Below are 12,850 nucleotides of genomic sequence, written 5' to 3'. Positions count from 1 at the left end.
CAGAATCAGGCACTGAAATTAATGAGTTAAAGATTAATTCACTCACAAACTGTGTGTACATGGTCACCTCATGGGGCCATCACCAGGAAGACAAGAGATCTTCTTAGAAGAACTGGCTCTACCAGAGGCTAATTAACAGATATGCTGACTGTAAATAAAAGCAGGAGGTGGTAAACAGAAAAGAATAGGAAGTTTGATGGGGCTCCCAACGGATGCTGTGTGTCAATAAACGTCAGCTGAAACTTAGATGCTGCTTTTGTGCTCTCTTAAGGAAATCATTATAATCACATTATTCTGTAACACGGCCTAGCCTCATCTCCATGCATCGTACTAGAGAAGGTATTTTTGATCAACTCAACATTTGTTAATTACAAAACCAAGCATATTGAAGCTGTTTTGTTTTACATACAGAATGAAGCAGCTTATTTAAATGTGAAAATTATTATATCCAGATTTACTGCCCATAAAACTAACAACTATTTCTTATATCCCAAACCAAACTAGTGACTCTTGTAAAAATACAGTTTATTTGAAAAATGCCAGTGAGACAGCACAAGCAGCTGTACAAAACAGACAAGAGACTGATATACGCAGTTACAATTAGGCTTTTTAAACACAGAAACACTTTTCCAGTTTATCCTCATAATTTCCTAAACCTGTAGCAGATATATGCCTTAAGTCTGGGTTTTGGCACAAGATTCTTTATGTGTATTTTACCATAGCATTTTCCTTCACTGACTCACAAATTTTCTGCCAATAAAGGACTACTTGGAAGGAAAACAGTTTTGATAGTACCGAATACTGAAAAGATGATGATTCATTGTCCATTTGCTGTCCTACACCCCCAAAAGTTAACTCCCACTGCAAGCTGGATTTTGTTTGTTGTTTCCTAATCCCCTCTCCCATTTAAAGACTTGATTTGACAAATCTTTTCTCAAGCAAGCAGACACTTAAAAGTAAGCAGGATCACTGACAGCAGGATAGACTATTTTGCATGAAAAAGTTCTGCAGGATGTAATCTTCTCTTTCCCTTGAAGTTAAAGTAATTACTATCTACTACCAAATGAAAGAAATTTAATAGTGGCAGTACAATTACTTGTGAACACATGTTTATTTTGCACCCAATTACTCCCTTCAATTCTTCCAGTTTCAAGAGTGGACAGATTTGGCAACTCTATTTGCTTCTCATTTCTTCAAACTATCATAAAAATTCTGATTAAGGAATACAAATGATGTGAGAGAGGTTGCACTATTCTGCAATTCTTGATACACTTTAGAGACAGGATTACAATATCTCCTTTCACTTCACAAAATTTCTAAATTAATTTTAAAAGAATTTATGTATTTTTACTGCATTTTTAGGAAAACATGATTTTTTTTTTTTTGCTGATTTTTCCAACTCATGAATTCTAATGTACTAAAATTTCTTCCTTGGACAATGATTATTTGAAATAACACTAATTGAATGTGTAGCACTACACTTGCAAAAGTATTTAGATTCCACACACGGGCAGCTGTAAAGCGGTAGCATAGGAGCTTACTCTTATGCTTCAATATTGTCCTTTCCTTTCTTCATTGTCCTTCCTGCCACAGTTTGGGTTCTAGTATGATGAATCTCTTTCTCAACAATACTCAAACTATTTCTTCCTTTCAAACATTGTCAGGTTATTATATTTTTATGCAAATATTTATTTTAAATAATTCTGAGATAATGAAAGGAAGCTTTTATTAAAAAAGGAAATTTCTAGTACTGGCAATGTACTACAATAAAATTCTGCTGACAGAAATCTGAATAAAAGGTGTCTATCATGTCAGGAAAAGAAATAAAAGAGACACCATATAGTTTGGTCAATATAACTGTCAAGTAAACTTAAGCATACAAGAGTATAACTAAATATATATGTACTTTCAGGAAATCATAAAAAATCTGAAGAGTTTATTAAAATATAGAAAAAAATAGCTGCTGTCTTACAAAACCAAGCATATGCTCATTTACAGACTTCATCATTAATGTCCATGAAGACTAAAAAAGTACAGTATTGCTTAGCAGTCATGAAGCAAACTACATTAAACTGCCACGAAAACTAAGCTAAAAATATCTGGAAAGATATTTCTGTAAGTGTTAACATGTAAAACAAGCAATAAAGAATAATAATCAACTTTTGCTTAAGAAACACCACATGTTGCCAGTTCGTGATAGATTCTGGCTAAAAGCTGCATTCTAACACTGAGCTAATGACAGAACATAACACGTACTGAAACTAATGTAGGTCACATTAACCATTTTCCTCTCTGATTTTTTTTTATTTGCTTTGTTTTGTCTTCTTGTCATAAAACAAGGTCCAGTGAACTCTGCAGGGGTGTCAACTTATGTTCTACCCACCAACCAAAAGGTTCACAGTTGTATTTAATACATAGTTGTAGCAAATTCTTACTGCTACAAGAAGCAACAAAACAGAAATGGAAGCTGCAAAAGAAAAATAAAAAAATCAACAAAAAGCTTGGGACTCCAGAATCACAATCTATTCAGTCAAAATTCTCTATCCCTATGCACACATCTTTTGTGATTGGCTTACACTTTTGTTGGAGAAAAGAATTTCATTTCTGATAAATTTTACTGAATTCCAGATTGCCACAGCCCACACTTACTCATTCATTGATGTACTTATCCTTACCCAAGGATGGCTATGGCAATTCAGATCAAAGGTCCATTTAGCTCAGTATCCTGCTTCCAGAAGCAGCCACAAGTCAGAATCAAGAGAAGGGAGCATGAGGAAAGAAATCAAATACAGTATTTTCCCCAAATAACTCCCTAGCCCTTCAACTATATTCCCATCAGGAATTCCTGAGACTGATGTGATTTATCTATTTATCTTGCCCACTAGGTCTTCTTTTTCAAACACTTAGCCAATTATCCCTTAAACTTACATCACTTACATCACTTTTACATCCACAACATGCCAAAGCAAGGATACCCTGGGCAAAGAAACTAGGAACTGTATTGCAGTGATGCTGTTTTGTGCACAGTCAGTGTTCAGTGGATATGGTACTCATATTTGCTTATTAAAACCCAGACAAAATAAAAAAAAAAAAGGCAAGGTTGATGCACCCCTTAAAAGAGAGTTGAGTCCAGCAAGTTGAGTCCAGTGGGAATTAGCATTCTGAGCACAGTAAAATGCTGTAATATCAAGAATTATAACAAGGTTGAATATAGCTTGAAAAGCAGGCAGATGTCATGAGCGAAAAAACAGACACCCTAACAAAAGCAGCAAAGACACTCTGGAAGCCTCTCTCAGTCCAACAACCGAATTTTGATCCAAGGAGGTTAAATATAGGGCTGCCTGAAAATTTTCCACTGCATCTATTTTTGATGGGAAATGAGACTTTCAGCTAGACACTTTTTGGTTGGATTGTTTGGGGGGATTTTGGAATGTCTAAATATATGCTTCTGCAAGTATACTTTTCTTACCAAAAAGCCAAACTTACCAACCAAAATATTTTTATTTAAAACATAAAATATTATTAAGAAGTGCTACTGTAACATTTCATTGTATCTCCAGCTTACCTGCTTTATGTGGCAGATCTCTATCAATGAGACTTAGCATTTAAACAATAATTCTGATGATAGATCACTTTGAGGGATTCTCTACTTCCAGCACTTCCTTCAAAGAGGAAAGATCATGACATAGTGTCAAAGGTGGTAGGCAGCCTCAGTCTTGCAGAACAGGGCCAGCAGGCATTCAGGTTGTAATATCAGAGGAGGACTACAGTAATATTTTTCAAATCAAGAAGTTTTATTTTTCAGACAAAACCTCTCAGTCCTCTAAATTCTGTCAAAGCATGTAGTGTTTCCTGGAAAATTAAGACAAAAAAAAAAAAGAGATAAAAAAGAAAAAAGCTCTGTATTTTTTGTCAAAAATTCAAGCAGGAAATTTCATGGGTCAAGCAAGGTCTTTCTTGCTCATTAACCTGCAGATTCAAACCTAGCATCTGGACCCATGCATCTACAAATCAGAAAAACTTTAAGCAGCAGTAAAATGTTTCAAGTTTTCCATTCCAGTTCTGTTAGCAGGACTGTTCAAAAGCCAAGGAGCTAAAGCTAAAATAAAACAAATAGGGCTCATTAGATGTGATAACTCAATGTATGAGCCCTAACCTATAAAAGACCAATCAGCCTACCTTACAAAAGCAAAGGATGAAGGTAAGATTCAGACAATGCCTACACTTACTAGGTAAGAAATCTGTAACATAAAAATGTGTATAGCAAAATTGGCAAAGTGGCAAGAAAATAAGATACTCCACTTATTATTCCCTTTCAGGGCTCTTTAATTCAGTGAATTAAACCAGAAGGAATAAATCTGATAAGGCTAATACAATAAAAAAGTGAGAGTAACAGCTATCTCAATATGGCTCTTATCACCCCTTTGCTTGGAACCCCAAAATCTACTGGAAGAACTGAAAGCTTTTCATCCCAAATCAGGCCCTGATCAGACCAAGACAGAGAAACACTCAACTAATACTACCAGGGAAAATGTTACAACTAAATTTCTAGTATTTCTCTTCCCTTGCGGCTGCTTTCTGACATACAGTTGCATCCCCCCCCGACCCAACAGCAAAATAAATGTATAAAGAAAATAAAGACAAGAAATCATCCAAGACTGCATCTTTTGTAACCCTTGTGAACCCACAAAAGTCAGCTGCAAAAAATCTCTTACCCGTGGGGTACTACTTTCTTTCCCCTCACCATACGCACAGAGGACTATTCCTGCTGTCATTATGCCAACTAGGAACCAAGAAAATTCAAAGGAACTGGCAAAGGAATATCCTTATTTAAGAACTCAGTGGGTAAAATGAAAGGAAGAACATTTTGCTATTACAGTGAAATTCCTTTCAACACTTTTCTTTTCAATCACACCATTATTTTACTAAAATAGAGAAAGGTTTTTTAAGAGTTTCTGCTGAGACTAGGCACCAGAGAGTTCCCTATACGCAGTTCCAAACACCTGTCTAATGCTGATTCCCCTGCACAGAGTTAACATCTTTGACTGTCTGATGTCATAAAGTGAAAAGTGCTAACACAACTTGTCATTCTCAAGGCAAATTTATTCATCAAAATTAGTACAAGCCCGAGCCTGTTGTTCTTACTCATATTTGGAATCACCAATCATGTATGTTTTGTCCCAGCAAAATCAGCACAGCAAAGGATTAGTCAGGATCTAACTCTAGAGATAAAAAATTCATTTAGAGTAAGTGAAATACAAAAAATAAATATTCTAAATGAGTGATGAAAGATACATTTGTTATTTCCACTTTAATTCCAGATCAATAAGTAATTTCAGTAAGAATTCTTCAGTGTGATTTTTGTTTTTTAATATTTTAAAAATTACTATTGTGTATCCTTCAAAAGTTAGGATTGGAAACAGTGAAACTTGAAAAATGTCTACTTTAAACATATGCAAAACATTATTCCCTTAAATTATAGTATTACTGACTTATGAGGTGCAAAAAGTAGCATCAGAATTTATGAACAACTTCTTATTATTCAAGGATTTAATGACACCTTTTCCTCTTCAAATCAGCTATACAAAATTTTCTCATATCTGGGGTTTAGCCTTATCCATGTCTTTCAACGCAAAGTGCCTTTTTTCCTTCAGTCCACTTCTTAGTCATAAGTGCATTTCTCATTTAATTTGCAGCACGTGAGAGGGCATACATGGAACCTAAGGTCTCCAGATAGCTTATGCAAAAGTTCATAGGTCAAAGTGGACTACACTGCTTAATCTAGTCTCTGCACCAACCCAGATAGCCCAGATTGGCCTACTGCAGACAGGACATCCTTAGCTCAAAGCCTTTCATGTGCCTTCTTCCACCAGGGCAGGCTGGGATGGATTTCTTGCCAAGAGTCCCACAGCTCCTTGTGGTGTGGCAACTGAGCCATCCCAACTCTGATTTACTGTACACAAGAGAGAACCCTGCACTATCTTCTCACTATTGATCAGCATCAATACTCAGAGCTGGTAAGAGTTAAATGCACTACTCACCCATCTACTATCACTTAACCCAAATATAGATGCCACAAAGTTAAGTAAATCAAGTTAACAGATAGAGCCCCCCTTAATTCTTCCAGTAGATCTGACATCAAAGACCAGACAGCTGCATGCCATACCATCTGAAGGCCAGATGGTAGTTATTGTTTGGCAGCTGCCCACCCCAGATGGCCACATCTCAGACAGGTAAGCCACGTGGATATTTACCAGAAGCTTTGCAGGGGTTTATACCCAGGTTGTTAAAACTGAGGCCTCCAAAACTGAAGACTGAACAAATTGACTTCCCAATCCACGCTGGGAGTAACAACAGTGAATGTGCCATTTCAGCATTTATGAGCATTAATGAGATTTTGATGGAGCATGGAGAGAGAATCGCAAACATGATCACAGAAGTCACTGGCATGCCAGAGGCCTGGACATGCTTTCACTTTTAGAAGAGAGTGGTGCGTGTTTATACTCTCATCTTAAACCCAGGGACCAGACCTCTCCTTGCCAGCCTGAATTCGCAAAACATTCCTGAGATTCAAGAGTGAATTTACATCCTAATATTCTGGCAGTTGCCAGAAAGTAAATTCATGTTTACTTGGATAATCAGAGGAAGACAACACTACTCACTATGTCCATACATACCTATTATGGTTAGCAATTTAACTGCATGACATTTTTATTATTCTCCAAGTACAGTGACAATGATTCAACAGACTGTTTAACTAAAGACAATTTGTTTTCAAAAGTCACATGATTTATCATGTGTGAAACATCACACCATGAGGTACTACAGTTTGTAGCATGGCTGAATTATAAATACAACTTGCTAAATAACGGGGGAAAAAATAAAAAATTATATTAAGGAAAAAGCCCTCAAGAGATGAAGCAGTTACATTGAGAGAGCAAATACATTGCAGCCCCGATCATCAACTGCATAGTGTGGGAGAACATGGCTAAAGCCCTTCAATACAAGTTCATCTTTTATTGCCCTCAAACTAAACTGCTGTTCCCACTGACTTCTTACATTTATTCTGCTGCTCATGCTGCTTCTCTAGTGATGCTCATGCATCCAAAGCAGCCTCGGGAAGAAGTCTAATCATGGTCTGCTCCAATGTTCAGCAAAATATCCTCCAACCACATTCAGGGCCACAACCTGCAGCTTCACTGCTGGAGCAATCCTCAGACCACAGCACTGATCAATCATTTTGTCATTGTCCTTTATGGTAAAGGGACAGCAAAGTCCTCTTCCAGCAGTTTCTCTCCTCCTCTATCTATCACTACTCACTGCACTCCAGCAGTTGCTATTGCAGCAAATTGTATTCAGCCTATTTCCTTTTTGCCTAAAGTCTCTCTCATACCTCACTGACCAACAGCAGCATCACGGTACTGTGCCCATCCATGATCAGATCTGACATCCCTGAAAAGGTGTAAGCAGTACTTTGTTCTTGTCTACAAAAAGTTCTCATGAATCACAATAAAAATACAGGCTGACTCAGAAGACATGAGTGGCTTTTTTTTTTTTTGGTGAAAGGAAAAATATCTATCAAACTGTAAGATATATATGCACGCTGTACTTTCCCATCCCCATTTCTCTTCAGTTCCACAGTGCTGGATTTTTTTCTCATAATTTCTGCTTTGCAGACTTGCAGAAGTACAAATCAATTAGTTCCTTCCCATACTTGGATGGCCCATCATGTTGTCCAGATCCTGACTGCATGTGGCATGTCAGAGAAAAGGATGGATCTGAAAAAAACAGTTTCTCTTACTTTTTATTGGTACTTTTTTAGGGGAAAGCTGGACACAGTGAGATGCAACAACTCCTCAAAAAGCTCCACAGTTCCTAGTTTCATGGTGTTGTTCAATGTATTGTCCATGCAAAATCCCCCATGTCTTGTAGCTAACCAGCATTTGCGTAGACAGCCTCTGGATAAAGCTCCGTGGCCTGTGATAGGAAGGAGATCAGCCTAGCCAGCACTTCTGGGTTTAATCCATGAAATTACTGCCTTCAGTCAAGGCTTCATTTTAACAAGATTATTTGAACAATTTCCATGGACCAAATTCTTCTTTTCAAACATTTTTATAAAAGCACCATTCAGTGACCTATCCAATGCAGACAATGCCACACTAAAATTTACTGGAGAACATTCAGTGCGAATTAAAAAGCAATTTTTAACCTTACAAACTAAACATCTGTATTTTTACATTAACAAAATAGCATGTTAAATCCAAGATTTTACATGGAATTTTTATTTCCAGTTAAAAAACAAATCAAGAGCCAATTTTCTTATTTCAAACTAAAATGCCCTGTAGTTACCATTACCTGGTTTGGTGGGATCCCCATAATCCCAAATGCACAGCCTCAAATGCACACAAAAATTAAGCTTACATTAGAGGGACCAGTGACAAACCTAAATGTTTGGATAAAAGAGGCATAAATATCTGTGGCAACAAAGACTTGTAGTGACAAAGACTAGTCACAAAGTGACTAGATTTGACAACAAGTCAAATCTGTAAGTTTGTAAAAAGTTGTAGTATCTGTAACAGTGTTGCCAGCTTTATATTTCTGCATGATTTGATGATTGGACATCTGTTTTGAAATCCTTGGAATAAAAAAGTGCTCTAAAGTATTCTGTATTGCTATAGCAAAGCTCAGCTTTTCAGAAATACAGCAGCTGCTGTATTTTCTGGAATAAACAGACAAACCATTTTAAAGACTTGACCCTTGATTCCTTCATCGCAGGACTTCTAGGGACTTCAGGGAAGTCTCAGAGTATGAGGAACACACAATGGGCTGTGATTCCACAGTCTTGAGCTATCCAGGCTGCTTTTCAGTCACATAAAGCAAAGCAGCCTCCTCACAGCTGTGCTGTTTTATATACCTGAAAGACAATTCTAAAAATTATCATGGTCTTACCAGGGAATTTGGATATGCAGTCGTTCCTAAATTGCCATAAAGTTCCATATTACCAATTCTGTCATTACTGAACAGCTTCAAGACACACAGTATCTTTGTGCTGCATTTCTTTTCTCGCTTTAAGAAAACAAGAGCATATGAATGACAGTAAAAACGAAGCCAAGTGTACTGTAGAGAAACTTGGTATTCTCTTATTTCTAGGAGAGTTATAGTGTAATTCTAAACTGCAGCATTCAGCATGTCTCCTGAGCTTCCTCGCTGAAATATAGCAATGGAAATTTTACAGCATCTGTGTTGCTTTTGGAAGCCATCACCTCACATCTGCTGTCTCTGTAGTGTAGAGTTTAAGTTCAGCGTAAAAAGGTACTTTGTAATAGGCAACAGGAATCCTGACAAGAGCAGTAATTTACAGACTCGCTCGGCTCTCCTGACTAGACTCACACAGTTTTAGATTCTATAGAGATTTTTTAAATAAGGTACGCTTCGAACAGCCACCAGCAAAACAGTCACTTAAAAAATGAAGTATCGCGTTCAGGACTGGAGACTTTTTGAACCTCTGTCACCCACTGAGACCTCTGCCAGACCTCTTCCTCACTGGGCATTGTTCGATCTCCTAACTCTTTTCAGTACGGTGTTAAATAAATGAGCACTAAAACAACCATTCGCTACTTTTGGAAAAGTTGTGATGTTGATCAGAAACAGCATCCTGCGTGCAATAGTGGGGCCGGTTCCGAAGCGGAGGAGCGCGGCCACGGCCCCTGAGCCCTTCCCTGTCCCGTCCGAGCTCGGGTGGCCGCCAGGTCCGAGCGGCGCTTTGGGAATCTCCGCCGGGATCACACCGCGGACACAGCGTTTATTGCCCCATTATCGCCCATTTCCTCCTAACGAGGTAATCCTCGCTTTCGCTCCAGAGCGGGCGAGAGCAGCCTGCTGGCTCAGCCAACAAACTCGGGATTGTTTCTTGTTTGGCCTCACGCGTCCCATTTCCTCCCGGCGTCCCGCACCGCCTCCCCCCCGGGGCGGGCTCCCTCCCCCTAACCCCGCTTCTCGCGGTTTGACTCCCGGCGGATCACACAATCCCTGCAGCGTTCCCGCGGTTCCATCACGGCGGCCGCAGCGGGAGCGCCCGCGTCAATTAACAAACAAACGCCCCGTCCCGGGAGCGCGACAACCCCCCGGGACGGCCCCGCCGCGCTCGGCCCGCGCCCGCCGCCGCCGCGCCCCTTAAGGTGGTCTGGCCACGGCGGGGCCGCCGGAACTCCCGCCCGGCCCCTTCCCCGCTGCGGGCGGGGGAAAGCGCCGAGTCCCCCCGGGGCCGCCCCACGGACCCCGGGAGCGCAGGGCGGCGGGGCGGGGGTGCCTGAATGGACACCGAGCAGCAGATGGCTGCGCCGCCGGGATGGCGGGTCATGCCGCTATGGGCGGCTGCAGGCGGCTCCTTGGCGAGTCACCGCCGCAGCGCCGGGCTGGTGCGGGAGCCGCGGCCGGGCCAGAACCGGCCTCCCGGGGCTCCCCCTGGGCTGCGGGGCACTCTCCGGGTGCGGGCCCCGAGCGCGTCCCCTGCAGCTCTGCTGGGCTGTGCCCGCGTCCCGCCCCGGCAGGGACCCGGCGGGAGCGTCCACCTGCCGGGGCTGCTCCGCGCATCCCACGGGGAGCTCCCGGCGCCAATCCACGGGCGCACACGGAGCGCCGTTGCCCATCCCGCTTGAGGAGCTGCCCCGCCCAGCGAGCGCCCCCTGACCCGCGGCTCCTGCGCCTCGGGGGTCCCTGTGTCACCGCTCGCTCGCTGCCCCCCGATGTGCAGGGCAGGGGCACCCAGCGCTGCGTTCGCACTGCACGCCTGTGTGCCTGTATCCGCAGCGATGCTCTTGGGCTCGAGGGGCGCGAACAGGTACGGGCTAAGGTGCCACCGGGCCCCCTCCCGGCGTCGCCGCGCTCCCACCTCCGCCACCAACACGTGCGACGGGCGGTGCAAAGGCAGCCTGAGCCCCGCGGGACAGGACAGCCGGCACGGGACAGCGCTGACACGGGTGACGAACTCCCGCGGGTACCAGCGATGTGACAGAAAACCCCTCTCGAGGGAGCCCCGAGCGCCGCTTAAACTGCTGCACAGGAACCGTGACTTAGCGGGGAACCCTTACAGAGAGGCAGAAGTCCCCTGCACAGCCCAGGTCGGTGCCTGGCCACCGCAGCCCGCGCACCGCGGTGCGGACCCGCACATCCCCGCACAGACCGGCGCCGGGACCGCGCCGAACAACAGCCACGTTCCCCAGTGGCCGAGGGCACCGAGCAGCGCCCACCAACACCACGGTCCCGCGCCAACTCCACCTTAAGGAGCACTGGGCCCCGCCCCCCCACCGCCCGCCCGAGCGCGGCTGATTGGTGGCCGGGGCGCTGGGGGCGGGGCCAGGCGGCTCTTGCTATAAATATTCATGAGAGCGCGGCGGCCGGAGCGGCACTGCCGGGGCCGGAGAGCGAGAACTTGCGGAGGCGCCGCCGCGCTCGACCCGCGGCTCAGGTGGCGCGACCGCGGCCGGGGCTCCGGCAGCCGGAGGAGGCGCAGGGCGAGCACCGCTCGGCTGGCGCTTGCCCGCGGAGCCGAGCGCTCGGGCGGGCGGCAGAAGGAGCCGCTCCGGCCACCCCAGCCCCGCCGCTGCCCGCCCGCACGGGGCGGTGGGAGCCCGGCGCCGCGGGGCGCACCGCCCGCTCCCCGGGACGCCTCAGCCATCTTCGCCGCGCCGGGGCTGACGGCGAAACTTCTGCACCGCCGCCGCCCCGTGCCCGGCCGGCGCTGGAGTAGCGGCGAGAGGAGCGGCGGCACCCCCTGCGCACCCGGCCCCGCGAGGAGCGATGCGGCGGCGCCTGAGGGGCCTCCCGTGAGCGGATCCTCTTCCTCCGGCGTCGAGCGGGGGATCGCCGGCGGCTCCCGCTCACCGGCTGCCCGCGGGGCCGCTTCCCTGCTGGGCGACGGAGCCCCGCGGGGGCTGCGAGACCTCTTCACCTGCGAGCGGCACGGAGGGGGCCGCCCTGCGCCCCCCCGAGGGGTAGCCGGGGCCCGGGGGTGCTGTGGCGCCGCGCTCCCCGCGGCTGCTGAGCGGGACGGGAGAGGAGCCGGGGCCGCCGCCCCCGCGCCGCCGAGCATGGAGTGGAGTTACCTGTTGGAAATCACCTCGCTGCTCGCCGCCCTGTCCCTGCTGCAGCGCGCCGGCTGCGCCGCCGCCTCGGCCGCCGCCGCCGCGTCCTCCTCTTCCTCCTCGGCCAAGGAGCTGTCGTGCCAGGAGATCACCGTGCCCCTCTGCAAGGGCATCGGCTACAACTACACCTACATGCCCAACCAGTTCAACCACGACACGCAGGACGAGGCCGGGCTGGAAGTGCACCAGTTCTGGCCGCTGGTGGAAATCCAGTGCTCCAGCGACCTGCGCTTCTTCCTCTGCAGCATGTACACCCCCATCTGCCTGGAGGACTACAAGAAGCCGCTGCCGCCCTGCCGCAGCGTCTGCGAGCGGGCCAAGGCCGGCTGCGCCCCGCTCATGCGCCAGTACGGCTTCGCCTGGCCCGACAGGATGCGCTGCGACCGCCTCCCCGAGCAGGGCAGCCCGGACACGCTCTGCATGGACTACAACCGCACGGACCTCACCACGGCCGCCCCGCCGCCCGCCAAGCCCCCGCTCCGCGGCGCCAAGCCCGGCAGCCCCGCCAAGGCGCCCCCCGCCGCCGCCGCCCCGCCGGCCGAGGCCCCGCGCAAGCCGCGGCCGCCACCGCCCTGCGAGCCGGGCTGCCAGTGCCGGGCGCCCATGGTGTCGGTGTCCAGCGAGCGGCACCCGCTCTACAACCGCGTCAAGACGGGGCAGATCGCCAACTGCGCCCTGCCGTGCCACAACCCCTACTTCAGCCCCGA

The 12,850-nt window shown here is 46.4% G+C and overlaps 1 protein-coding gene across 1 annotated transcript in view; it reads left to right on the top strand.

Moving 5' to 3' along the window:
* The first annotated feature begins 11,321 nt into the window (after nucleotides 1–11,321).
* Nucleotides 11,322–12,850, top strand: part of FZD8 (frizzled class receptor 8) — a 3,353-nt gene continuing 1,824 nt past the window's right edge. The window contains exon 1 of the mRNA XM_027686834.1: nucleotides 11,322–12,848. Within this exon, the coding sequence (XP_027542635.1) occupies nucleotides 11,382–12,848 (1,467 nt within the window). The 5' untranslated portion in view covers nucleotides 11,322–11,381. The remainder of the gene's footprint in view (nucleotides 12,849–12,850) is intronic.

The sequence above is a fragment of the Neopelma chrysocephalum genome, unplaced genomic scaffold (genome assembly GCF_003984885.1).
Source record: "Neopelma chrysocephalum unplaced genomic scaffold, ASM398488v2 Primary Assembly neopelma1_72, whole genome shotgun sequence".
Taxonomy (NCBI): domain Eukaryota; kingdom Metazoa; phylum Chordata; class Aves; order Passeriformes; family Pipridae; genus Neopelma; species Neopelma chrysocephalum.
This window is presented reverse-complemented; position numbering and strand designations above follow the sequence as displayed.